This window comes from Delphinus delphis, chromosome 11 (genome assembly GCF_949987515.2).
Source record: "Delphinus delphis chromosome 11, mDelDel1.2, whole genome shotgun sequence".
NCBI lineage: Eukaryota > Metazoa > Chordata > Mammalia > Artiodactyla > Delphinidae > Delphinus > Delphinus delphis.
In genome coordinates, this window is record NC_082693.1 from 80,311,729 (window position 1) to 80,337,104 (window position 25,376).

The 25,376-nt window shown below is 36.7% G+C and overlaps 1 protein-coding gene across 8 annotated transcripts in view; it reads right to left on the bottom strand.

Moving 5' to 3' along the window:
- ANKS1B (ankyrin repeat and sterile alpha motif domain containing 1B) overlaps window positions 1–25,376 on the bottom strand; it is a 1,152,360-nt gene that overhangs the window by 455,433 nt on the left and 671,551 nt on the right. For 4 of the 8 annotated variants that reach the window (XM_060025440.1, XM_060025439.1, XM_060025437.1 and 1 more), the window contains exons 13-14: window positions 18,141–18,730; window positions 16,020–16,092 (exon numbers count right to left, since the gene is read on the bottom strand). In XM_060025440.1, the coding sequence (XP_059881423.1) occupies window positions 16,020–16,092; window positions 18,141–18,730 (663 nt within the window). Of the gene's footprint in view, window positions 1–16,019; window positions 16,093–18,140; window positions 18,731–25,376 lie in introns of those variants that run through there. The other 4 variants (XM_060025443.1, XM_060025441.1, XM_060025442.1 and 1 more) reach the window with 2 other exon arrangements.

Consider the following 25,376-nt stretch of genomic DNA (forward strand, 5'->3'; position numbering starts at 1 on the left):
TCTGTCCAATGGCACATGAAGGGAAATGAAGTGTCCAACTTTGGGTCCTGACCTTAAAATAAAGATACAGTCCTTTTCCCTGCTCATTATTGGAATGTGGATGGGATGGTGAAAGCTGGAGACATTATCTCAGGTCAAAGGTGAAAACTATATGTTAAAGTTGGCAGAACAGACAGAAAGAACATGGGCTATGATGATTTTGGAGGTGCCATATCACCTTAGATGACTGATCTAGCCTGTAATGTGAAAGAGAAGTAAATTTTATCTTGTTTAAGCCACTATGAATTTGGGTCTCTGTTACAGAAGCCAAAAAAGCTATGTTATTAGCCTCTCCACCCTCATGGTCCTGTCCCTCTCATCCTCCCCTCTCCCTAAACAACATGACTCACTCTACCCAGTGCAGCAGTCTTACAAAGGGGATTCTTTGAGCTTCTATCGTGAGAACCTGCTAATTTTCTTGAACTCTTGATGCCTTGGAGTTACTAGTTCTCCTCCCTGGTGAACAGAGTCCAAACCTAAAGCTGGGCTCCAATACTTATATAAATTGTTTCTCAAAATCTGGTTCATGTTCATTTCGATTACCTGAATTCTGCTATGTTTCCTTTCTCCTCTTAGTATCTTCAACTTCCTTAAGATGGACTTAATACTGACTATAACCTTAGGTTGCTTTTTCCTTTCCTTGACCATGTGATCCTTTTTGTTCATCATCTACCACTATAAAGTCCACAGACAGCTGTTTCTATAGCCCTAGAAAATAGACCTGTTCCCTGGTTCCAATCTCTTCCTGCTTTGCACTGAGCTCTTCAGCCGAAGATGACTGGAAGTTTGCCAAAGCATATCAGTATTCATAATGTTGAATGATTACGTGCAAGTGGCACTTTTTTCCTTATGACAGCTCTAAAAAAGTTTTCTCCATTATACAGATGAGAAAACTGAGGCTTATAATGCATTTGTGTCTTGCCCAAGATGCCTCATCTAATAAGTAATGGATCTTCAATTGAATCCCAATCTCTATTTTTCCTTCTCTATATACTATTGCCCAAGCCCAGTGATAAGACAAGAGTTCAAAGATGAGGGCTCAGGTGACAAGAAGAAAAAGGAACCTTTAGTCATCATGTCCTGCAACACGTAAACAGACTCCAGAGAGGTGAAGGGACTATCTAGCATTCTGCCCTAAAAGCCGTATTAACACCAGGATGCTAAGATGAACATTTCAAAGCTGTTCAGAAAAAGAGGATGCTCTCCTTCTAACTTTTGCTTTTTGAATTTTTTTAAAAATCGTTTTTCTCACTTTTCCTCCCCCAGGATTCTTCTATTTCCCTGACCTTGACAGACGTTTCCACTTAAGTCCTCTGAATTATGATACAGTAAAATGACTTATTTTAATTTCCCTATGTGTCTTTATTGAATTCTTTCACAGTGCTTTATGAAAAGTATCTGATTACTAATTCACAGAAGACTATTATGAGATTTTCTGCTAAGTGGCTGCCACAGTGGTAGTCAGGCCCAGGAGCCTCTGCAGTTGCTGGTTCTGACCCACTGCCTGCAGTTTCAGAAGTAAGGAGCCTAGTATTTTAACACAGAAGTTAAGATCTTGGGGTCTGGAATCAGACCGGCTTTAAATCTCATTGCTTCTGTTTAAATGACTTTGGGCAAGTTACTTAATCTCTCTGCTCCTCTGTTTTGTAGTCTATAAAGTGAAGGTAATAACCATCTCATAGAGTATTTGTGAGGATTTGTGACTTAATATAAGTAAGGAGCTTAGAACAGTGACTGGCTCATATTAAGTGCTTCCTAAAAAGTTAATTATTTCTCTTATAATTAAGAGTTAGTAAGAGTCCCGTGAAACCTGATGCAAAATACCATAGCATGTGAAAGGTCCGTGAGTACTTGCACCTCCTAGGCATTTTCTGGCCCATGTATATAAACACATGTATGTAAACATGAAATCACATGAAAACATTGTACTTAGTAGTGTGATTCCTCTAACTCAACTTGACTGAAAAATATAGAAGATCATGTGGAAATGTCCCGAGTAATCAGATGACTCTCAAGGAAGAGAATCCCCATGAGAGATCTGGTAGTTACAGGCAGAAGGAGTTACCGAATGAATTATGAATGAGTTACCACTGAAGAGCCACTGTGGGTTAATGTTCTGATCAGCTTGACTAAACTTTAGACATGTTTCTTCCTATAAGCCCCAATCTCCCTTTTCTTGGAGCACTTGCTTTAGAAAACTCAAGATTTTAAGTTCTTTCTCTGCCCCTTTGAGATGTAAATCTTCTCCCAGTCTCTTGCTGGTTCTACAACCCAGGAATGTCTTTCTCAAGGAGTTGCAAGCCATCCCTTTGAAATGTAGACATCAAAAAAGATATTGCCCCTATCTCCCAGAGCCTATGGGAGGATAGGAGCCTTATTCAATAAGTATCAATTAGCAAACACAGATGGCCCAATTACATTGAACAACCTCCCCCTTAACTGTCCTTCAGTACTTTTCCACTAGCTCACCCCGCTCTTAAAAACTCTCCCACCGGGCCTCCCTGGTGGCCCAGTGGTTGAGAGTCCGCCTGCCGATGCAGGGGACACGGGTTCGTGCCGCCGTCCAGGAAGATCCCACAAGCCGCAGAGCGGCTGGGCCCGTGAGCCATGGCCGCTGGGCCTGTGCGTCCGGAGCCCGTGCTCCACAATGGGAGAGGCCACAACAGTGAGAGTCCCGCGTACTGCAAAAAATAAATAAATAAATAAAAAGAAAAAAATAAAGTTTGATCCATACCTCATTCCTTGTATAAGAGAAAATTACATACAGATCAAATACAGAAACACCAAAATGATAAAAATACTAGAAGAAATGATACAAAGATTCTTAGACATTGTCGTTGTGACAGAGGCTTTCCTAATAAAACACAAAACTTTGAAATCATTAATTTTTTAAAAGCTTGATTAAATCAATTACAAAATAATTTAAAATTTCTGTATGGCAAGTTAGGTCATAAGATAAATAAAAAACTGGGGAAAGGTAGTTGCAACTTTGTCAAATACACTGAGATGTATGCCTAATAATAAAAACTCCTTCAAATCAATAGAAATAGAGTAACAACACCCCCTAAAATGGGCAAAGGATATGAACAGATAGCTCAAAGAGAAAAGTAAATATAAATGAAACTTAAGCATATGAAAAGAAACTCAACTTCACTCATAATACAAGAATTGGCACAGAGGTACTATTTTTCACCTGCCAAGTAGGTAAAAGTCCAGAAGTTTGATAACACTGTATATATCGGTCAGGACACAACAGACTTCCTTTTATTGCTGGTGTTGGGGTAACTCATTATAATCCCTAAGAAGGGCAATGTGGCAATACTTATCAAAAGTACAAATACACATGCACACTGAACCAGCAAATTAATTTTTAGGAATTTATCCATCAGATATATGTCTGCAAGTGTAAAGAAACAAGGTTATTCACTGCAGCATTGTTTATAATAACAACATACTGTAAACAATCCCTATCAATAGGGAGACAGTTAAATAAATTGTGCTACATTCATACAACTAAGTACCAGGAAGTATTCTATGTTCCGTTATGGAATAATCTCCATTAATTTAAATTAATGGGTTAAAAAGTAAGAGGAAGAACAGTGTGTAGAATATGCTACTATTTGTAAAATAGCTTAAAATAGAGGGATAAAATGGGGGAAAGAATACATATATATTTCAAATGAAAATCTTTAGAAAGAAAATTTCTCAGCATTAAAAAAAAAGTAAAAATGATGAATTTTAAAAGTTTTCTTCAGTCTGAAATCTTAAAACTGAGAATACAGGTGATCAGTAAAGAAATTCAGGATATAAAGATCACACAGGTTTAAGGAAACCATAGTTAGCACACAGGAATTTGAATAAGCCTGGCATATCCCCATGTCTTTGTATCACTGTACCAAAAATGTGCATAAAACCACATTTGACTCAGGAATACATGAGCAGATAAAATATATCTTAACTTAAATTTGTATTAGAGATACCAAACCTAAGCACACTGAAATTCTCTTACTTGACATCTCATAATTTGAAATGTTCCACTTAATCCTTTTCCAAATCTAGACTATGTCTGATGTTTATTTAAGATAGGAACTCATGCTCAGATATTCCCAAATGGAACAGAGGCTCTATATCTTTCTCTGAGAGACTCTGGTGATATTTTTAGCACTAATCATGCTTATGAAAACTTTCAACTCTGGAAATTCAAAGTCTGGAGTACTCTCAAGAGTTTGGAAAATCTTTTCTTAAACTGGTAATTTTTCATTAATGTTTACATTTCCTTTGCCTACCAGCTTTTATCCTCCCTCAAGATGGATATGTGTTTGTACACATATATCTACACACACATACATATACATATGGAAGAGATTGAAAACAAAACATTTTCTTTTAAAGTGTATTTGTAGTTAGAACACTCCCTAACACCATACACAAAAAGAAACTCAAAATGGATTAAAGACCTAAATATAAGGCCAGACACTATAAAACTCTTAGAGGAAAACATAGGCAGAACACTCTATGACATAAATCACAGCAAGATCCTTTTTGACCCACCTCTGAGAGAAATGGAAATAAAAACAAAAATAAACAAATGGGACCTAAGGAAACTTAAAAGCTTTTGCACAGCAAAGGAAAACATAAAAAAGACGAAAAGACAACCCTCAGAATGGGACAAAATATTTGCAAACGAAGCAACTGACAGAGGATTAATCTCCAAAATTTACAAGCAGCTCATGCAGCTCAATATCAAAAAAAACAAACAACCCAATCCAAAAATGGGCAGAAGACCTAAATAGACATTTCTCCAAAGAAGACATACAGATTGCCAATGAACACATGAAAGGATGCTCAACATCACTTATCATTAGAGAAATGCAAATCAAAACTACAATGAGGTATCACCTCACACCTGTCAGAATGGCCATCATCAAAAAATCTACAAACAACAAATGCTGGCGAGGGTGTGGAGGAAAGGGAACCCTTTTGCACTGTTGGTGGGAATGTAAATTGATACAGCCACTATAGAGAACAGTTTGGAGGTTTCTTGAAAAACTACAAACAGAAATACCATGCGACCCAGCAATCCCACTACTGGGCATATACCCTGAGAAAACCATAATTCAAAAAGAGTCATGTAGCACAATGTTCATCACAGCACTATTTACAATAGCCAGGACATGGAAGCAGCCTAAGTGACCATCGACAGATGAATGGATAAAGAAGATGTGGCACATATATACAATGGAATATTACTCAGCCATAGAAAAAAACAAAATAGAGTTTTTTGTAGTGAGGTGGATGGACCTCACTACCTAGAGTGACCTAGAGTGTCATACAGAGTGAAGTAAGTCAGAAAGAGAAAAAGAATTACTGTATGTTAACACATATATATGGAATCAAAAAAAAAAAAGTGGTTCTGATGAACCTAGGGGCATGACAGGAATAAAGACGCAGACGTAGAGAATGGACTTGAGGACACGGGGAGGGGGAAGGGTAAGCTGGGACAAAGTGAGAGAATGGCATGGACTTATATATACTACCCAATGTAAAATAGATAGCTAGCGGGAAGCAGCCGCATAGGAGATCAGCTCGGTGCTTTGTGACCACCTAGAGGGGTGGGATAGGGAGGGTGGGAGGGAGATGCAAGAGGGAGGAGATATGGGGAGATATATATATATAGCTGATACACTTTGTTATAAAGCAGAAACTAACACACCATTGTAAAGCAATTATACTCCAATAAAGATGTTATAAAAATAAAATAAAGTGTATTTGCTTTTTTCCTGCAAGAGGCCTCATTTTTTCCATCAGACTCTCAAAGCAATTGGTGACTCAAAAAGGGTTAAATATCAGTAAACAATGGACATTCAAACAGACACTCCTTCCCATTTTCCTATAGCTAAAACCTGTGTCTAGACTGTCAATTTCCCTTGGGTCTAGATGACTGTGACAGCAGCATATCTGGCCTGCCTGCCTTCAGGCTCTCTAAGCTCCATATTATAATCAGTTGCCAGCATAACCATTTAAAAAATAATTTACTGCCTACGCTATCAAATTTGTTGAGGAGAGTTTGACTGTAGGTTGAAAAACAATCAAACTGTCAATAATTATGCTGTAACCAGGCATATGCAAATACTTGATCTTAGTTCACTGTCCTGGAATTTCTTCCTGTTCCTGTTTTTATTAGTGGGGGAAATGGCCTTATTTATTTTGCTCATAAAGTAAACAAATTTTTCTTTAATATATAAAAATGAACTAGAAAATCTATTTTACTGGTCACTTCAAGAAGAAAAGCCCATTTATTTATTTTAAGAAACCTTCTAGAGGGGGAATGGTCTATGTGTGGATATAAAGCAACTATTTTATTGAGTGCTTATAAACTACATTCAGTTGCCTGGAGAGAAGAATGAACACAGTGACCTCTAATTTAAAAGTTGAAGAGCTTTCTAGAAAGGTAACATCATAATAACTAACAGACCTTTACAGTTTACAAGTACTTTCATATAAATTATCTCATTTGATTATAACAAGAAGTAAGAAATTTATTATTATTCTCATTTTAAAGAATAACATAACAAAGGCTCAGAATGATGTGTGGACAGTGACCTCTGCTTGCACACAGGCTTCTTGGTGGCGGCAGCAGCAGCCTTATTATATACCATGCCCATCTATGGGGTCCGTGCTGATAGCTGTGGCTTGCGCCCATCTCTGGAGCGCCTTTAAGTGGCACTCTTCTTAATCCCCTCTCCTCGCGCACCAGGAAACAAAGACGCAAGAAAAAGTCTCTTGCCTCTTCGCCAGCTCCAGACTTTTTCCCCAACTGCCTCCCGACTAGCAGTGGCGCACTAGACCCCTTCAGGCTGTGTTCACGCAGCCAACCCCAGTCCTCTCCCGGGAACCGACCTCCGAAGCCCGAGCCTCAGCTCCCAGCCCCCGCCCGCCCTGGCGGATGAGCAGACAAGCCTCTCGGGCTGGTGAGTGCCGGTCGGCACCAATCCTCTGTGTGGGAATCTCTCCACTTTGCCCTCCGCACCCCTGTTGTTGTGCTCTCCTCCGTGGCTGCGAAGCTTCCCCGCTCTGCCACCCGCAGTCTCCGCCCACGAAGGGGCTTCTAGTGTGTGGAAACCTTTCCTCCTTCACCGCTCCCTCCCACTGGTGCGGGTCCAGTCCCTATTCTTTTGTCTTTGCATGTTCTTTTTTCTTTTGCCCTACCCAGGTATGTGGGGTGTTTTTTGCCTTTTGGGAGCTCTGAGGTCTTCTGCCAGCGTTCAGTAGGTGTTCTGTAGGGGTTGCTCCACATGTAGATGTATTTCTGATGTATTTGTGGGGAGGAAGGTGATCTCCATGTCTTACTCCTTCCACCTTGAAGGAGTAAGCTTCCATCTTGAAGCTCCTCGATAAGGTTTATTAAAAGAGCTGAGATGCTTCGTAGAAAGTCACTTTTGCATATAAAAACAAAGAACTTAAATATCTTACACACTTCTCTCAATTAAAATATGCACTTATTACATTAATATATTTTAAAAGCAATGTAAATTGAGGATCTGGCAATATTCCTAGAAGAATCTAGTTGAAATACACATAGTTGAGATTTATTGATCATTTGTCCTTAAGAAATTAAGTGGAAAGTTTTAAAGAAGGACACTCTGCCAAAGAATAACCCATAAAACAAAAGATAAAAGCATGAGTCATACAATTATAGAGTTGGAAAAGATATAGTCCTACCATTTATTTTCAAATTAAGAAACTTAGGTCCATTGTGAGGTGTTATTTTCCAAGTCACACAGCAAGTTAGCTCAGTGGTGGGAGTAGTAATCAGATCAGAGCTCTCTTCCTCACTGACGGTGAACTTCACCAATGCAATTTTGTTTCACAGATTATAAAAATAAGGTAAAGCCATGACTGTTGTTAAATGAGAAGAAGCTGCAGAGAAATGTATATAGCTTGACCTCGTATTTTTAAAACATAAGCAACATCTACCTATCTATTATCTATCTATCATCTTTCTGTTTGTAATTGCATGAAAGAAACTGAAGAAAAGCACAAGTATATACTCCATGTTAACATTGGATATTCATAGGAGTGATAAAGCAAGGGGGTAAGAAAAAAAGTAAGAAAACAGAGTTTTGTGAAATGGTAACATGAGAATGAAGATTGCAAAATTCTATCTATAAAATTATTAATACATAAAAATTGACTGTGCACATAGACAAAGGCTAGAAGGTCACTAGAATATGTACACAGACCAGGACATGGACAAAAGAAAAAAAAATCATTTGATCGGGGTTGGGTTATGGATATATTAAAAATTTGTGTTGTTATTTAAAAATAGTTTTTGCAGTAACAAAAACTAAATCAAATGAATCCTCTTTCTGCAACCACTGAAACACACCTATTTTAACTTAGAACTAATAAAAAGACTTAATCACGTATTCAATAAGGTGTTCACTTGGCAAAATTTAATCACCACTGATGGCTATAACATTTATATGTTTTACATATAAGTGTTTATGTATATGTGGTTGCATATTTGTGACTGCATAAATTTCAATTTGTTTACCATTTTATTTATTTACTAAATTGGCATATACTTTCTTCTAGTGAATGATGTAGACAATGAAAATATAAGTAACGTACACTCACTCTAAAAATTTAGGAGAGCAGAAAATGAAAATCACTGATAGTCTCACCCAGTGATATTCAGTTAATTTTTTTGCATATGTCCTTCCAGATGTTTTTCATGCATGTGTATTAAAAAATGGGATATAATTTACTTGGTTATCTACTTTTTTCACTTAGTAGTATATTATGGCTATATTTCCATGGTAGTAAATATAGATACAATGTCATTTTTAATTAGCTATTTAACATTTCATCATAAGGAATTACAGTAACTCATTTTACAAATTTTCTATTAATGGTGATTTGGTTTGATTCTATTTCTTAAATGATCATAACCAATGCTGATATGAACATCTTTATATACACATATTTTGCTCTTGTCCTGTTGTTTCCTTAGGATACATTCATAAAAGTAATATTGCTGGGTACCACTGTTCTTAAATTTATATAACTCTCTAGAAGTTTATACTTAAGTATCAAAAATACTGGTAGATGAGAAGCCCTTTGTTACCAGAATAGTGTATCATAGAAACAACCAGTATAAGCTATGAAGTTTTTCTCATGGGTAAGTGACCCATGTTTATCACTTCATTCTTCATTGTATTTTGGGAAAACAAATTTGTATCTAAAAGTAATCATTATGATGATCCATAACTTATGAAGGCCTGTTGTCTATATTTCAAAGTACTCCCAATTATTTTTACTTCCGACTGTCTTACAAGTATGAGGTTGTTAATGGTGGACTTTGTAAAATGCACTGACATTTATATAGAAGTCATGCAACTAGTATTTTTAAAGTGTCTATAAAGGAGACTCTTTGCACTGTTTTTCAGCTTAATGGTGAATGGGCAAGGGGCTATGGTCTAGCAAAAATATCAGCCATACCCTGAAGATACTCATAATATATTAGAAATAATGGGCCATTATCCATCCTTTGTTTCACTGGAAATTTTTTTAAGAGAAAAATGGATAGAAGGGACTTGAAAAAATGAGTTTTTAACAATTTGAGCTTCCCAGTGATAGAATACATTGTCTCTGGAAGTAGTGAGCAGATGTTGATTGATCATATACGAAAGATGTTATGGAAAGTATTTCAGTATAACTACAGTAGAAGATGCACTTGCTCACCTCTCTAGGCCTCTTCTAGAAGGTTAAATATTCCGTTGAATTGAAAAAGTTTACCAGTTCTAACTATTGATACATCATAGGCAAATATTAGGCCACAGAATAACACCCAACTATTTTATACTTAAGAGAAAACAAATTTCACATATGAATATTACTTGTAATTTCAAAACCAGAGAATCTCAGCCATATTTTAGTGATCAAAATCTTTATTATGTAGGTTATTTTAGTTTTTAATGACTATTTGGAATAGTCATTAAAAGATGTTAAATAAATTTTAGTGTCTATTGTGCTAAGGACACAATTGTTTGGTTGATTAAACACTATCTCTTGATAAAGATTAGTTAACTCATGCTAGCCTAATGATTACTGTACCGCACACTGTTACATGGTTATTCTATTATTAAGGAGTTTCTTAGATTTAATCTATCTGAAAAAAAAAAACTAAGTTACTCAGTGAAGTGTTACATAAAACAATAATAAAAATTAATCCTCTCTTGATTTAGACAATAGTGTGCCTGTATGCTAACGTATGCCACTACCCACCTTCCCCAGTTGGTTCTATTAAAAATAGTGCTGTAAAAAGAAATAAAAATAAAAAATAAGTTATGCCTGTTGCAAAGCACTTCACAGAGAGGCTTTTATGTACCATTTAACAGTTCATGGAAAAAATATTACTGGAGGCAAGGAAAATTCTTCCTCTGAAAATAAGTGAAACCCAAATCATTATTAGCATATGCTTTCACTTTCGGGAGGTAGGAGATATTCAGGCTTGTGATTCATTTAAATATATGACCATGTGGCCTGTGCTTTGGGAGGGCTTTGGGGTTTAAGCTAAAGTCTTCCATACCAATAGTTAGGCTTTGCTAAGGGAAAGTGGTTGGTTTTACATGTAAACACCTCAGTTGGCTCCCCATAGTGCATATGCTCATGAATTGAACTAAAGAGAAAGAAGCAAAGGGCTGTCTGTTGTTCTTTATAGTAACATATTTTATTGAAAGGAGTATGAACTTCTGGAAGAAACAAAACTAGGTTTGAAGCAGTTGACTTTGACAAGTTACCCTTTCTTAGCCTTTCTTCATCTATAAAATGGGTATAATAATACCTCACCGAGTTATTTGGAGAACTGAATGCTCACAGGAGTAAACTGCACAGCATCTGGCACACAGTAAGAATGGAATACAATTCAGCTTCTTTCCTCTTTGTCATTTCTCTAATAGGACAACTCTAGGAAACTGTAAATACATTTTTTTAAAAAAGTTGTTCTCCTAGAGTTTGAGGAATGATATTCCCATCAGCAACCTTAGCAGGAGCACAGCTATCAGCTGCATTGATGGCAAAGAACCTCCGGATGCAGATCTGAACTGTGTGAGTAAATATCAGGGGCCTGGAAGCAACCAAAACATCAGGGAGGAGCAGCTTCTGGGGCTGTGGAGATGTCTGCCGTAGCCACTTAGAAACAGACTCTCTTTGGGGAAAGGATCATGTGAACTCTCTCTGTTCCTGTAGACCAGGGAGAAGGTGGAGCTTAGTTCAGGAGGAGAGAACACTTACTCTGCCTTAGCGAGTCCCTAAATTCCTAGAAACTCTTCATGGAAGGTCTCTATGGCTATAAGGAACCCTGCACTGTAACCTGGCCCTCAGACTCTTGGAGGAAGAGAAGCAAAAGCTTAGAAAGCAGGGCTCTGGATTATTGTTAACTGCTGCTTTCAGAGCTATGTATTCTCTTAAGCAAATAACTTAAGAGTTGCTTTATCTATCCAATATAGACAGTGTACTCTATGGTAAAATCCTTTACAAATACTTTATAATTAAAATTTAGATGAAATTCATACATTGGCAAAAGTAGATTTTTAAAAGATAAGACTCTAGAATATTTCTCTTTGAATACAATTCAATCTTAAGTATAAGGACAAAAATCCCAGCCTCAAAAAATACGTTTTAACTAAATACTATTTTTTATATTCAGGTACCTGAGATCAATCTAATATAGTCCATATACCTAAAGTCCTTGTAGCAGGAGATGAGTGAGGCCAGTTTAGAAATAGGAGGGTGTTTATAAGATTATCAGCCACCCCTGGACTGTAAAGTCTGGGCACTTGGTTACTTTGCATATTTGCTGTTGTGTAACAATAAGCAGATCCTGTGGAGCCAATTATTGCCTCCACTTTACTTAAGTGATTCTCAATCTCATCAAGAAGATCATCAACTTGATTCTTGGAAAGTGTGACAACATGAAGTAGTTCCAATGAATATGGTAAATTTCCTAACATGAAAGTACTTCCTTGTGATACAAAGACAATGGTTAAGAAATAAAACTTCAAGAAAGACTCCACGTGAAAAAAACTTAGAATATGAAGAGTTATATCTTAACTACAGTTTTTACTGATCAAAAAGAAAGATTTCCCAAGTATCTTCCTGTGTGGTGTACACTCTAATTAGAAAGGTAAGTCATGCATACCTGGATAAGAAAGTAAGAGAATTTATATTTATTGATCGATCACCTGCTATGTTTTAGGCTACAGTAGTACAATCGTATAATTTAACCTTGCAGGAGTCTTATGAGGTGGTTGTTAAAACTCTGAATTTATAGGGGAAGAAACTGAGATCAAAGAGGTCACAAAGCCACTGAGATGCAACATTGGGATCTGAAGCCAAATCTATCTAACCTTAAAATCTTTTCTCTGAAAAAATCCTATACATGGCTGTGCACGATGACATAGAATGTATTATCATATCACATATGCAGCACCACCAGAGAGCAGGACGTTCTACATAATACGAGGTATTGATATAACTGAATCCTACTGCCAATGCCAATTTATCTGGCATTTAAGTCTGATTTCAAGTGGGAAACCAGACGTTATGTTTGTGAAAAACATCCATTAATATTAGTCTGAGTGAGAACCTAAGGGACTGACCTAAAATAAATTCAGTAAATGTTATTTACTTTTATTTCTATCTTAGTCCTGGAGAGTTGGGGCTGCCAGATAAGCTTCAAACTACTGTATAATTGCTGAGGAACTTTTTTAAAAGAGAGAAAAATGATTTCTATGGGTGAAACTAGTTATACAATTCATAGAGACTGCTCAAACTTTGAGCTGGTTCATATTTTTAGGAATGAAGATGGAAGAGTTCCAACTCCCTTCCTGGTCCAATAAATATTTTGTTTACAAAAATACCTGAAATTGCAAATGCAAGCGCGGCGGGAGGAGGGCAAACAAAAACAATGAAACATAAGGGGCAACAGCATGGAAAATTTAATGCTGATCCTTGATCCATCATGTATCTCCACTGCTTATGATTTTAGTCTCCCAATCACCTTCTGAGGTTTTTAGCAACAAACATCATAAATGCTCATAGAACTATGCATCTGTGATGAAGCCAGTCGTAGTGCTTGGCTCAGTGGCCTTCCAAAACAAAACTGTAGATGCCGACAACACAATACTAGGTAAAGTACCATTGCCTCGTGCTCACTCTAAATTGACTTCCCATTGGTTTTACTGCACATGTCTTCCTCATTGTCAAGCAAAAAGAGAATACTCAGATTTCATAAAAATAATTTAGCACATTTAAATCAATGCATTCTAAAGGGACTTCCTTGGTGGCACAGTGGTTAAGAATCCACCTGCCAATGCAGGGGACACGGGTTTGATCCCTGGTCTGAGAAGATCCCACATGCCAAGAAGCAACTAAGCCTGTGCGCCACAACTCCTGAGCCTGCGCTCTAGAGTCTGTGAGCCACAACTACTGAGTGCGCGTACCACAACTACTGAAGCCCGCGCGCCTAGAGCCCGTGCTCCATAAGAGAAGCCACCGCAGTGAGAAGCCCGTGCACCGCAACAAAGAGTAGCTCCTGCTCGCCGCAACTAGAGAAAGCCAGTGCACAGCAACAAAGACCCAACGCAGCCAAAACGAACAAACAAACAAACATCTAGATTATCCTCTTCTCCTTGCTGGGGTAGCCTGGAGTTTTATGCTCTCTTTTAGTAATTACTCTTCTCTGGTACCATCTGACTGTCGGGCTTGTTATGACCTGCACTCTAACTGACACGCCACAATTCCAGGGAATACAGCAAATTTAACATGAAGGCTGTGAGACTAGCTGACATTGTAAAGTTCTTAAAAGAAGGGCTGATGTGTGGTTACCTTGATATGCCCACACTGTCTAAAACAGCATCTCCCTCATGATAGGGCAAGGGAGAGGTAAAATTTAATACATGTCTACATGTATCATACTCTACTTATATGCCATTGCATATGTCTCTACGACGATCCTACATTAATATCTCCATTTCTGTTGATGGGGAAACTGAGTGAGTTGCCGAAGATCAAGCAGCTAGTAAATAGCAGGACTGATATTTGAATTCACTTCTGTCTGACTTTTTATTCCACCATGCGATTTCCTGGCCACACTCAGTACCCAATACATTATTTGTGGAATGTCATCTTCACGGGGTTGTCTATCACTTCTCCAGTTCTGTCTAGTCTCGAGAGGGAAAAGCCTGCACCACTAAAGCTGTAATTCACAAATGGCCTAATGGCCAATTGGAATGCCACATGTTATGGTCAATCACTTAGTGCATAACTAGTGTGTAATTAAGAAGTGAAAATTAAGGCGCATACAGAACCAGTCTTTGTTAATAGTAATGATGCTTTGGGGACTGAGTCTTCATTTTCATTATCACTGTAGAAAAATAGTAAATAAAGGCAGTGGGTAGGATGGTGATCTGAGAGGTGAAACGAGGGTAATTTAAGGGAAAATAATCTGTGGATTTATTTATTATTAAAATGCCCTTCAAAGGCAATTTTGCCCGAGTGGCAATTTTAACATTTGTACTTATTTTCATTATAATAAAATTTATGATATTTTCGCAATTCTATGGTACTATCTGAAGAATTTTACATTAGAATGTTCAATGTCACCTAAGTCTTCCAACAGAGAAGCATTAAATCTCTGCTTGAATATTCTCAGTAACGGGGAACTTACTATGATAAGAAAATACATTCTTACCTTCACATCAGTCAAAAATCTGCATTCCTACAGCTTTCTTGAAATTATTCTGTAAGCATATCTGAAAGAACTATATGGCAACATACATTCTTAGGCTAGTTCTCTGGATACTGGAAAAGTCCTCAATGTTTATCAGCATTTCTGTGTGAGAGAGCTAGCTACACATGCCATCAAGCTTGTGTCACTAAACAAATGCACACAATTTTGGTAATTTTTTTCATAATTTTTCAGTTTTTAAAATCTAAAACAAACACGTGTTTTAGAAAAAAAAAACTGTCTAGTTTTTAAAGAAATTATCACTTAATTAACATGGAGCCCAGCCATATTAGAACAATTTAAGTTCATACTTGTCCCAGCATAGGAGCAAGGAGTGGGGTGCTCCTGCAAGGGTATCATTTAGACCTGAATGTTCCCTTCATTGACTGCAACCCCAGATTTCAATGTCACTTCTTGTCTACCCAGGCCCAGTGCACCAGAAGAGAGCGCTTCTCCAACTTTCCTGTGCTTAACAGTCACTTAGAGTGCTGTTAAAAGACTCTGGTGACTATCAAAGGGCCACAAGGACTGTAACTGTTTACCCTGTGATATATTTAGGCTTCTCTCCTACAGACCTTAATCTTATCATCTCTACAGAAACATCAACTATCACTACTAACTTCAAGTTTTTTTTTTTTTTTTTTTTTTTTTAACTTCAAGTTTTAAATGACGTTCCACTCTTGAGCTTTAATTATAGGGAAGAAAACAATACCTTGTAAGGGTGATTGCAGAACCGACTATTTGTGAGACACGCTGCTAGGTATTCTGGGATACAAGAAGATGAATAACACACAGTTCTTGCCATACTGGAGCTTACAATTTAGGAGAAGTTGTTAATCAATTGGCCAGGATGAATGGGACGTTTCACGGAATGAGAAATAGTAGTGTGTTGTTACCATGTTCTAGAACATTTTGAATTGCTTCATACTTAGCTCTACATAAAGTTGGAATTTCATTAATGTTAACTGGCATAGTAAAATAGCACATGGGGAAAAATCTCTCAATTTGCTAAATCAGTATAATTGATGTTGTTTAGAGGTTATAGTTGTTTGATATGAATGGAAAAAAATAATTTGTAGCTACTATTGTTATGGTAAAACATGAAATTATCTATAGACTCCTATCATTTCATAGCTAGTTCTTGAGCACATTTATTCCTTACAACATAGAGGAGAGGTTTCCTTACTTGTGTTCTCACCATTAATTTCTTCAAGTTCGCTGTTAATTCCAACATCTATGGAACTCATTATTTTGTCAATCTGTGAGAAACAAAAACCATATAAAGGAATTATTACATTCACTTATAGTGTTGCACTTTTATTTTTTATTTAAAAATTTTTAATTTATTTTTATTTTTTATACAAAATTTAAAGGTTAGTTTCCATTTACAGTGATTACAAAATATTGGCTATATTCCCTGTGTTGTACAATACATCCTTGAGCCTATCTTACAGCCAACAGTTTGTACCTCTTAATCCCCCACCTTATATTGCCCCTCTCCCCTGCCACTGGTAACCACTAGTTTGATTTCTATATCTGTACGTCTGCTTCTTTTTTGTTACAGTCACTAGTTTGTTATGTTTTTTAGATTCCATATATATGTGATATAATATAGTATTTGTCTCTCTCTGTCTGACTCATTTCACTTAGCATACAGCATTGCATTTTAAAATACTTTCATATGCCAGAAGCATATATGCTTTTTTTTCCCAGAAGCATATATTCTTGATATTATTACCATTGCAATTCAACAATTAAGAGACTGACAGAGAAGGGTTTAAAGGGAGGCAGACATCTTTTGAAATGCTTTTAGAAATACATATTATATTTCCCTTTCTTAAACTTTCAAAATCAGCTTGCCTTTTCTTTGTATTTCCTAAAATGAACTTTGTTTGGACCTACATGGGTCAGTAAGTTAGAAATTGTGTATTCTTTAAACTCAGATGGGGAAGGAGCTGAAGATAAATTCACGTGACGATGTCTACCCTCTCGGGCATACTTCCTCTTCTGTCTGAGAGCGTGCATCTCATCTGACCAGTGAAGCATGACCATTAGAACCAAGTTCTTGTTAAATGGTTTAACCAGACACAAGCTGATTTGTAGCATGTAATCACAAGAATCTAGGCATGGAGACAACCTGATGCTAAGAGGTAAGTTAAATGTTAATTAATCCTGCCATGTTCCAAAAAGGATCTCCAGATGTTATTCACAGAGTTAATAAATATAAGAAATGGATAGATCTGAATAAACTATCAATCTACTACTATGGAATGTATAGGAAGATGTGACTGTCAGAGCTTTAGCTATTTATGGTTTAATCCCTCTCCTCATCATCCTAGCAACCTTAGTAAGACAGCAGGTTTCAGAAAGGACAGTGAGCATTACTTAAAGGTCCCATTTTGTTCACCCTGAAACAGGTGCAGAGAGATTAAGTGATTTTCTCTAACAGCTCAATTCAGAATGTCAATACCAGAACCATTTCCATTTCTAGTTCTCAGAATACTATAGTGACCTACTGTGCTTCAAAACCTAATCCAACCAGCACAATCTTCTGAGAGACAAAATGTGACATGTTAGAATGAAATGCCAAGGAAGAGCGTGGTCCATTCTTTGAAGAAATTCAAGAAAAAGCAAGAGACTTCATTACTTTATTATATAATAATGATGTCAGGGAAAAGGATGATATTTTATAACCTTACAAGGGCACTTGCTTTCTGAGTAATTCTATGAAATTAAAGACTTTGTCTTTAAGTAGAGCTTAAATTGGTGATACTGGACTATAACATATTTTTCTTTAATGTCTCTCTAATAGTTGTAAAGGGAAATATTAAGTAATTTGTGTTTTTTGTATGGTATTTGGAGAAAGGCCAGGACCATTCTGTTTATCATCAAGATTATAAAAGTCCTTCTGAAACTATAAGATACTTTAAAGAAGGGAGATGAGCTAACAAAGAGTTTAGCAAGTAACAAAATGATATGGAGCAACAAAAATACAAATATTTTTCTCAATTTGTCAGCTGCAATGCTTGGTAGGACACAATGTGAACATTTTCTTGTACCTCATAGCTAGTTATTACTTCTGCTTGATATCAATTTCTATAGAAACAACAGATTTCCCCTCATGTGTTGTTTTCACACTCACTGTGAAATTATCATGTGACACCTCTGGAACCTTTCCCTTCCACTTGGAATTATATGTGTTTGTTAATTTTTTTTCCTTTGAGAGACTTAAAAAGCTGAAAATCCTTCTCCCAAAACCCCCTCGATGCTAAAGCATTAAATAAGGAATAATAAGAACAAATCTTACTTCTTCCCATTCGGAAGTGAAGGATGGCGTTCTTTCAGAATTCCCTTTAGAACTGTGATCAGCAGTTGAAGATTCAGTCCAGTTAACTCTTGATGTTTTTGCATTCGAAGGGTAGGCAATGAGATCAGAATCCGATTTAGAGACACTTTTTGATAAATGCATGTCGATCAGGGCTTTTGGCAATGACCTTATTCTTCCCAGGGTACAGGCTCTCTCCACAAATCCCCCCGTGTTCACAATCCACTGGTCCCCATTCCGGGATCCACTCCTAGTTGTTCTTGTGCCAACAATGGTATGGTTTTCGAGTTGGTTGCCTTTTTTGTGAAAAATTGTTCTACTGACTACTTTGGGTTTAATTTTCTTTACCAAAGGTTCTGAGTTATTTTCTATTGGAGTCTGCTTGAAAGGCAAAGGACTATTTGTCAAACTGACTTCATCTTTTCCTTCTTCACGTTCATCTCTTTTCCCATAGAGATGAAATGGATTTTCAGGGGACTCACATGCTGGAGAGGATCCATGGAGAAGGCCTGCAAATTGCCCAGGATCATATTCTTTTGGGGGATCATTGTCCTCCTCTTGAGAGAGATCATCTGCAAAAGGGAAAAAGAAGGTCAGGATGCTTGTTTATAAAGGACTCTGAAAGCCCTGATACAACTTGTGCAATGTCCAGACATTTGATTTGTTGCTACACAGTGATATCCTCACTTTATGAAATACCCATGAGGCTACAGTGCCATGTATAAAATGAATGTGTGTGTGTGTGTGTCTGTGTGTGTGTGTGTGTGTTTGTGTGTGTATGAACCAGATCTTCCTGAATTACTTTAGGGTGCATTTCAAACGTATGAATCGGGTATTAATTGAGTAATTGCCCACCCTTCTCCTTTGTCCCCAGGGAATATGTTTTACATTGGATAAAATCAGGTTTTCTTAAAATGGGACACCCACGTTCAAACTCTTGGAGTAAATGAATCATTGTGCAGTAGGACATCAGGCAGGTAAATCAAGATCATATATAATGACATTCCTTTGCCCTTCTGCCAGGAAATAAATTCAAAACCAAAATCTTGAAAAGAAGTATAATTAGGAGTAATTTAAGGCTAATAATCCGGACGTGTTACTTCAAATATAAAATTAAGATTAATTCTATACAGATTATATGATTTAGACAAAAAGGATTTGTTCAGGCTTAAACATAGGCAAACAATGCAATATCACTAAAAATTGAGTGTCTTTTACAAGAAGCTGATGTTGAGCTACTAACGTAAAGCTATCTTTCTTTCTTCTATGATAGCATTAGTTATTTTTCAATTTCTTTAGATCTTTGAAAATGTAATGCAGAAAAGAAACCAAAGATGATAATTTTTATTCTTTATAATTTTTTCTAAGATAAAACATAAACATTTGCTGAGATTTAAAATACACCATGCCTTTTTTTAATGACCTAATTTGTCTTTTAAAGACATACTGTGTAAAAACCTGGCCAAAGAAATTAGCAAAGGAAGTCAGTTTACTTTTTTGATTGGTCACTTTAATATTCAGCTAAATCAATGAATTTGGTAAAGTTGCAGGATACAAAATTAATGCACAGAAATCTCTTGCATTCCTATACACTAATGATGAAAAATATGTAAGAGAAATTAAGGAAACACTCCTATTTACCACTGCAACAAAAAGAATAAAACTACCTACAAATAAACCTACCTAAGGAGACAAAAGACCTGTATGCAGAAAACTATAAGACACTGATGAAAGAAATTAAAGATGATACAAACAGATGGAGAGATATACCATGTTCTTGGATTGGAAGAATCAATACTGTGAAAATGAATATACTACCCAAAGCAATCTACAGATTCAATGCAATCCCTATCAAATTACCAATGGCATTTTTTACAGAACTAGAACAAAAAATCTTAAAATTTGTATGGAGACACAAAAGAACCCGAACAGTCAAAATGATCTTGAGGGAAAAAAACGGAGCTGGAGGAATCAGACTCCCTGATTTAGACTATACTACAAAGCTACAGTAATCAGGACAGTATGGTACTGGCACAAAAACAGAAATATAGATCAATGGAACAGGATAGAAAGCCCAGAGATAAACCCATGCACCTATGGTCAGCTAATCTACGACAAAGGAGGCAAGGATATACAATGGAAAAAAGACAGTCTCTTCAATAAGTGGTGCTGGGAAAACTGGACAGCTACATGTAAAAGAATGAAATTAGAACACTCCCTAGCACCATACACAAAAATAAACTCAAAATGGATTAGAGACCTAAGACTGGACACTATAAAACTCTTAGAGGAAAACATAGGAAGAACACTCTTTGACATAAATCACAGCAAGATTTTTTTTGATCTACCTCCTAGAGTAATGGAAATAAAAACAAAAATAAACAAATGAGACTTAATGAAACTTAAAAGCTTTTGCACAGCAAAGGAAACTACAAACAAGAGGAAAAGACAATCCTCAGAATGGGAGAAAATATTTGCAAATGAATCAACGGAAAAGGATTAATCTCCAAAATATATAAACAACTCATGCAGCTCAATATTAAAAAAACAAACAACCCAATCCAAAGTGGGCAGAAGACCTAAATAGACATTTCTCCAAAGAAGACATACAGATGGCCAAGAAGCACATGAAAAGCTGCTCAACATCACTAATCATTAGAGAAATGCAAATCAAAACTACAATGAGGTATCACCTCGCACCAGTTAGAATGGGTATCATCAGAAAATCTACAAACAACAAATGCTGGAGAGGGTGTGGAGAAAAGAGAACCCTCTTGCACTGTTGGTAGGAATGTAAATTGATACAGCCAGTATGGAGAACAGTATGGAGTTCCTTAAAACACTAAAAATAGAATTACCATACGACCCAGCAATCCCACTACTGGGCATATACCCAAAGAAAACCATAATTCAAAAGGACACATGCATCCCAATGTTCATTGCAGCACTATTTACAACAGCCAGGATATGGAAGCAACCTAAATGCCCATCGACAGACGAATGGATAAAGAAGATGTAGTACATATATACAATGGAATATTGCTCAGCCTTAAAAAGGAATGAAATTGGGTCATTTGTAGAGATGTGGATGGATCTAGAGACTGTCATACAGAGTGAAGTAAGTCAGAAAGAGAAAAACAAATATCGTATATTAATGCATATATGTGGAACCTAGGAAAATGGTGCAGATGAACTGGTTTGCAGGGCAGAAATTCAGACACAGATGTAGAGAATAAACGTATGGACACCAAGCGGGGAACATGGCAGGGGGTGGTGGTGGTGGTGGTATGATGAATTGGGAGATTGGGATTGACATATATACACTAATATGTATAAAATGGATAACTAATGAGATCCTGCTGTATAAAAAAATAAATAAAACAAAATTCAAAAAAAATTCAGCTAAATATTTGCCATGATCAAAAGTTAAATTACCTGATAAGCCCATAACCTAATCTTATGAAAAAGTAAAATATAGCCAATGTGGTAGATAATAACAACAAATTCAAACTTGACTTGCTGACTCACACTTTAAAAAAGTTAGTTATTATTATAAACCCAAGACACCAAAGTTTTTATAAATTTACAAGTAACATTTATTTGGTATGGGCTATTTACTATGCATGCACTGAATTAGAGATAATATTTATATCCCCTCATCTGATCGTCATAACAATCCTGTGAAATGATTAATAATCATGATTTTCTCACAGAAAAGAGATTTGGCCAGAATATGTAAACAAATTGGCTACTACAATAAGTCTCAATAGATATTTGCTCAAAGAATGCTACAGACAAATTGGCTTTCTTTATTGAAGTTTGGTCGCAGGTCTGTATACTCTTGCCTTTCTTGGAGCTGATAGAAGTAGGTACATTCCTGGCTTTACATATCCCCAGACCTCACCCTGGTTCCTGTTTGGCTTTTCCAAACGAAGACATCCCCCTGCCTAGACCTAACACAGTGGTATCCTGAGATGAAAGAAACAAGAGTGACAGGAAGAAAGGTCCGAGAGACAACAGTCTAAAAGAGAAACAATCTGATTCATCCCGTACTATTATAAGCACTTGATCGTCCCATAAAAACTCCATCCCTTTGTAATGTAGCAACCCTATGTCCTTCCTAACTCCATTTTTCCCTCCCCTCACAACAGAGATCCTTCTTGGGGTAGAAGAATGGGTGGAGCATAAGGCAAGGCAACCTTAAACTCTTTCTAAAGGCTAGAGTTTATGCTCTATTATATCCATTTTTTAGAAGTCAAAATTAACATGTAGACAACTTAAGCTTCTGAAGTTTCCCCATCTAGTAAGTGGTTAAGCTGAGATTCAAACTAAGGTCTATCAGATTTCCTATATCCACTGGCTTGGAAAATATATTACTATGAAGATAAAAGAACAATCTAGGGTTCAAGGACAATCAAGTAGGCTCTTTGTGAGGAGAGACATGTTTCTCCTGTTTATGACTATTTCTGGAATTTGGGGAAAGTGGATGAAAAGAATTTCTTCTGCTTCATGGAGGTAAGCTAATACTAAGAGAAAATAAAATCTGGTGTTCTGTTCCAATTTATTTTCTCTTTTTTCTTCCTGGGCTACTTGGCTCCCCTATAATGCTTTACAGCATAAGCAGGTTGGTATGAGATGATAGTAATGCATAAATAATGTAGAAGGAAGGAAGAATTCTGAAATAGGGAAGAATTTTACTGAGAAGTTGCTGAAGAAGGCTAAAGGGTTTAAGTTTGAGAGGAAAAATTGAAAAGAGTCAGTCTATTATAAGAAAAAGATTCTGTAAATCTCAGTCAAGAGGTTTCTGATCATGTTCACAATAATGAGATATTTAGGGGCATAATATTATTTAAATTTTCCTATGAATATCATTATTAGGTTACCATCCCTTCGGTGGTTTCATCAAAACAACTACAATCGCCATTCCAAAATGCTTTATATTGTCCATGTGCTCTAGTCACAAGCAGTCACTTCTCTAAGTAAAAGAGAATTTCGTTATTAGCTCATAAGCCTAGGCTTTTGAATAATAGTTCTTAGCATTGTGATAGTTGTTAACATTTTTGCCAAGAGTTGTGAAAAGGCAAATATTACTTATTTCAGTGCCCAAACCCTAAGGATTTCTCAGATCAAAGACAATGTGAAATTGATATGAAACCTCCTGAAATTCCTGTTGGGTGGATTGATTGCAGTTATGACCCCAATCCGCAAAGGCTCCTTGTAGCCACACCCCAAGCCTGTATCCATTCCTCCCAAGCGACTTTAAGTGTGGCCATGTGCCTTGCTTTGGTCAATGGGACAATGGCAAGCATGATATAAGAAAGACTTGAAAAGCACTCATGGACTGGGACTTGTTCTCTTGCAGCTCTTGGAACCCTGCCGCTATGTGAACAAGCTCGGGCTAGCCCACTGGATGATGAAATGATACATTACCCAGGTGTTTGAAATTGTAGGAGTTTTTTTCTTTTTTTTTTCCCCCAAGTATAATGAGCCTAACAGATTAGGAGACAATTGCCACTGAAAAGACATTGTTATAGTCATAGATCCCAAGAGGAAGGAGCATGCCATGTCACTGGGGGTGGAAACGACACATGCGGAAGCACCAGTATTAGTCAAGAGGCAGAATGAGTGGGGGAAAAGATGGACAAGAGCCTTTATTGTGCTTTCTATGGGAAGTAATGGACAAAACAGGGTAAGCAGTTTTAGGACTGGTTACTTCAAGTCTTTTCATTAGGCTCTAGGCCATAGGGATTGTTCCTAGTTATCTGGTACCTGGGTCTGCTGTGATTAGGGCAGGTGGGTAGTGGCCCAGTGTGAGAACCTGATAAAGAAAGTGGTTAGAGTATGGTTTTAGATTGGTTAGCGTATGAAAAGTGTGTCTTCAGGTGAGTTATTTACTATCTTTAAGAATTACCTAGCCCTGGGAGGGGCAGTGTCTGCAGAGCCAGCAAGGTCCCAAGATGTCAAAGCATCAAAAAAAAAAAAAAAAAAAAAAAAAAACCCCTCCAAAATAAAAGGGCATGGTTAACACACCAGCCACCCTGTCACTTCAGCTGAAGGCCAGCTAACTTTCAACATGTGAGTGAGGCCGACCAGGACTAACCAACTCCAGGACAATCTGCCAATTGACCACGGTTGCATGAACAAGCCCAGGCAAGATTATCTGAGTCTGGCCCAGGCCAGAAGAAAACACGTATCAGAATCATGAGCTAAATAAATGGCTGTTGATTTAAGCCACAAAGTTTGGGGTGGTTTACTATGTGGCAATAGATAACTGATTTAGCCTGTATCCCAAGTTTTAAAGAAGAATTAATACATTCTTCACAATAAACTCTGGCAATGTTTATATTTTCATATCTGGAAATAATGATAGTAATAGTATATAACTAAAAGTATTGTGAAGCTGAATGAAAAAAATAAAAGTATAGGAGTTAGAACAATGCCTGTGGCATAGAACACATTAAATATGTGTTTCTTTATTACAACAACAATTTCTAATCTAGAGGGTTTCCATTTTCACAAAGAAAGGTGGTAGTAATTTATTATATTAGACACTCAGTAAAGATTATTAGTTTGACATGCTTGTATATTTTTAAAAATATACTTTGAAAAGAACTTTTGCATTTTATTACTATTTCTTTAGATGAAACTGAGGCAAAGTATATAGATTAAACTGTTTTTCATAACATGTCTCATTTAATTTCACACTTCTTTTTTGACAAGTGGATATTTCATGCTAAGGCACAGAACTAAATATGTGTGAATTCCAATCTGATAGTTATTCAAAGAATAATTAGAATTTCAAAGAAATGTCAGAGTAAGTATCCAATAGTAAGAAGTTCAATATTTTTTTTTATCCATCTTTGTCTCTGATATTTATCACCTATATAAATACCTGAATAACAATAAAACCCTAAATTTCATGTTAAGATGAAAACAAATTATGGAAAACTAGCAATTTCTTCTTTTATTAAAGATCATAACTTTTGTTTATTGGGTCATTGCATTCCTCTTTGGAAAATCAAAAATGTCTTTGGGATTCTAGTGCTGATGTTGATATTAGCAGAAATTCTGAATTCATTTCACAAATACGTATAAAATACCTCTGTCCACTGGGCACTGTCCTAGATGCCAAAGTTTCAGCAGTACCAAAGGCAATATCCCACCCTCAGGATGCTTACATTCCACCAAAGGACACAACTGTAGGCAAATCAAAAAGAG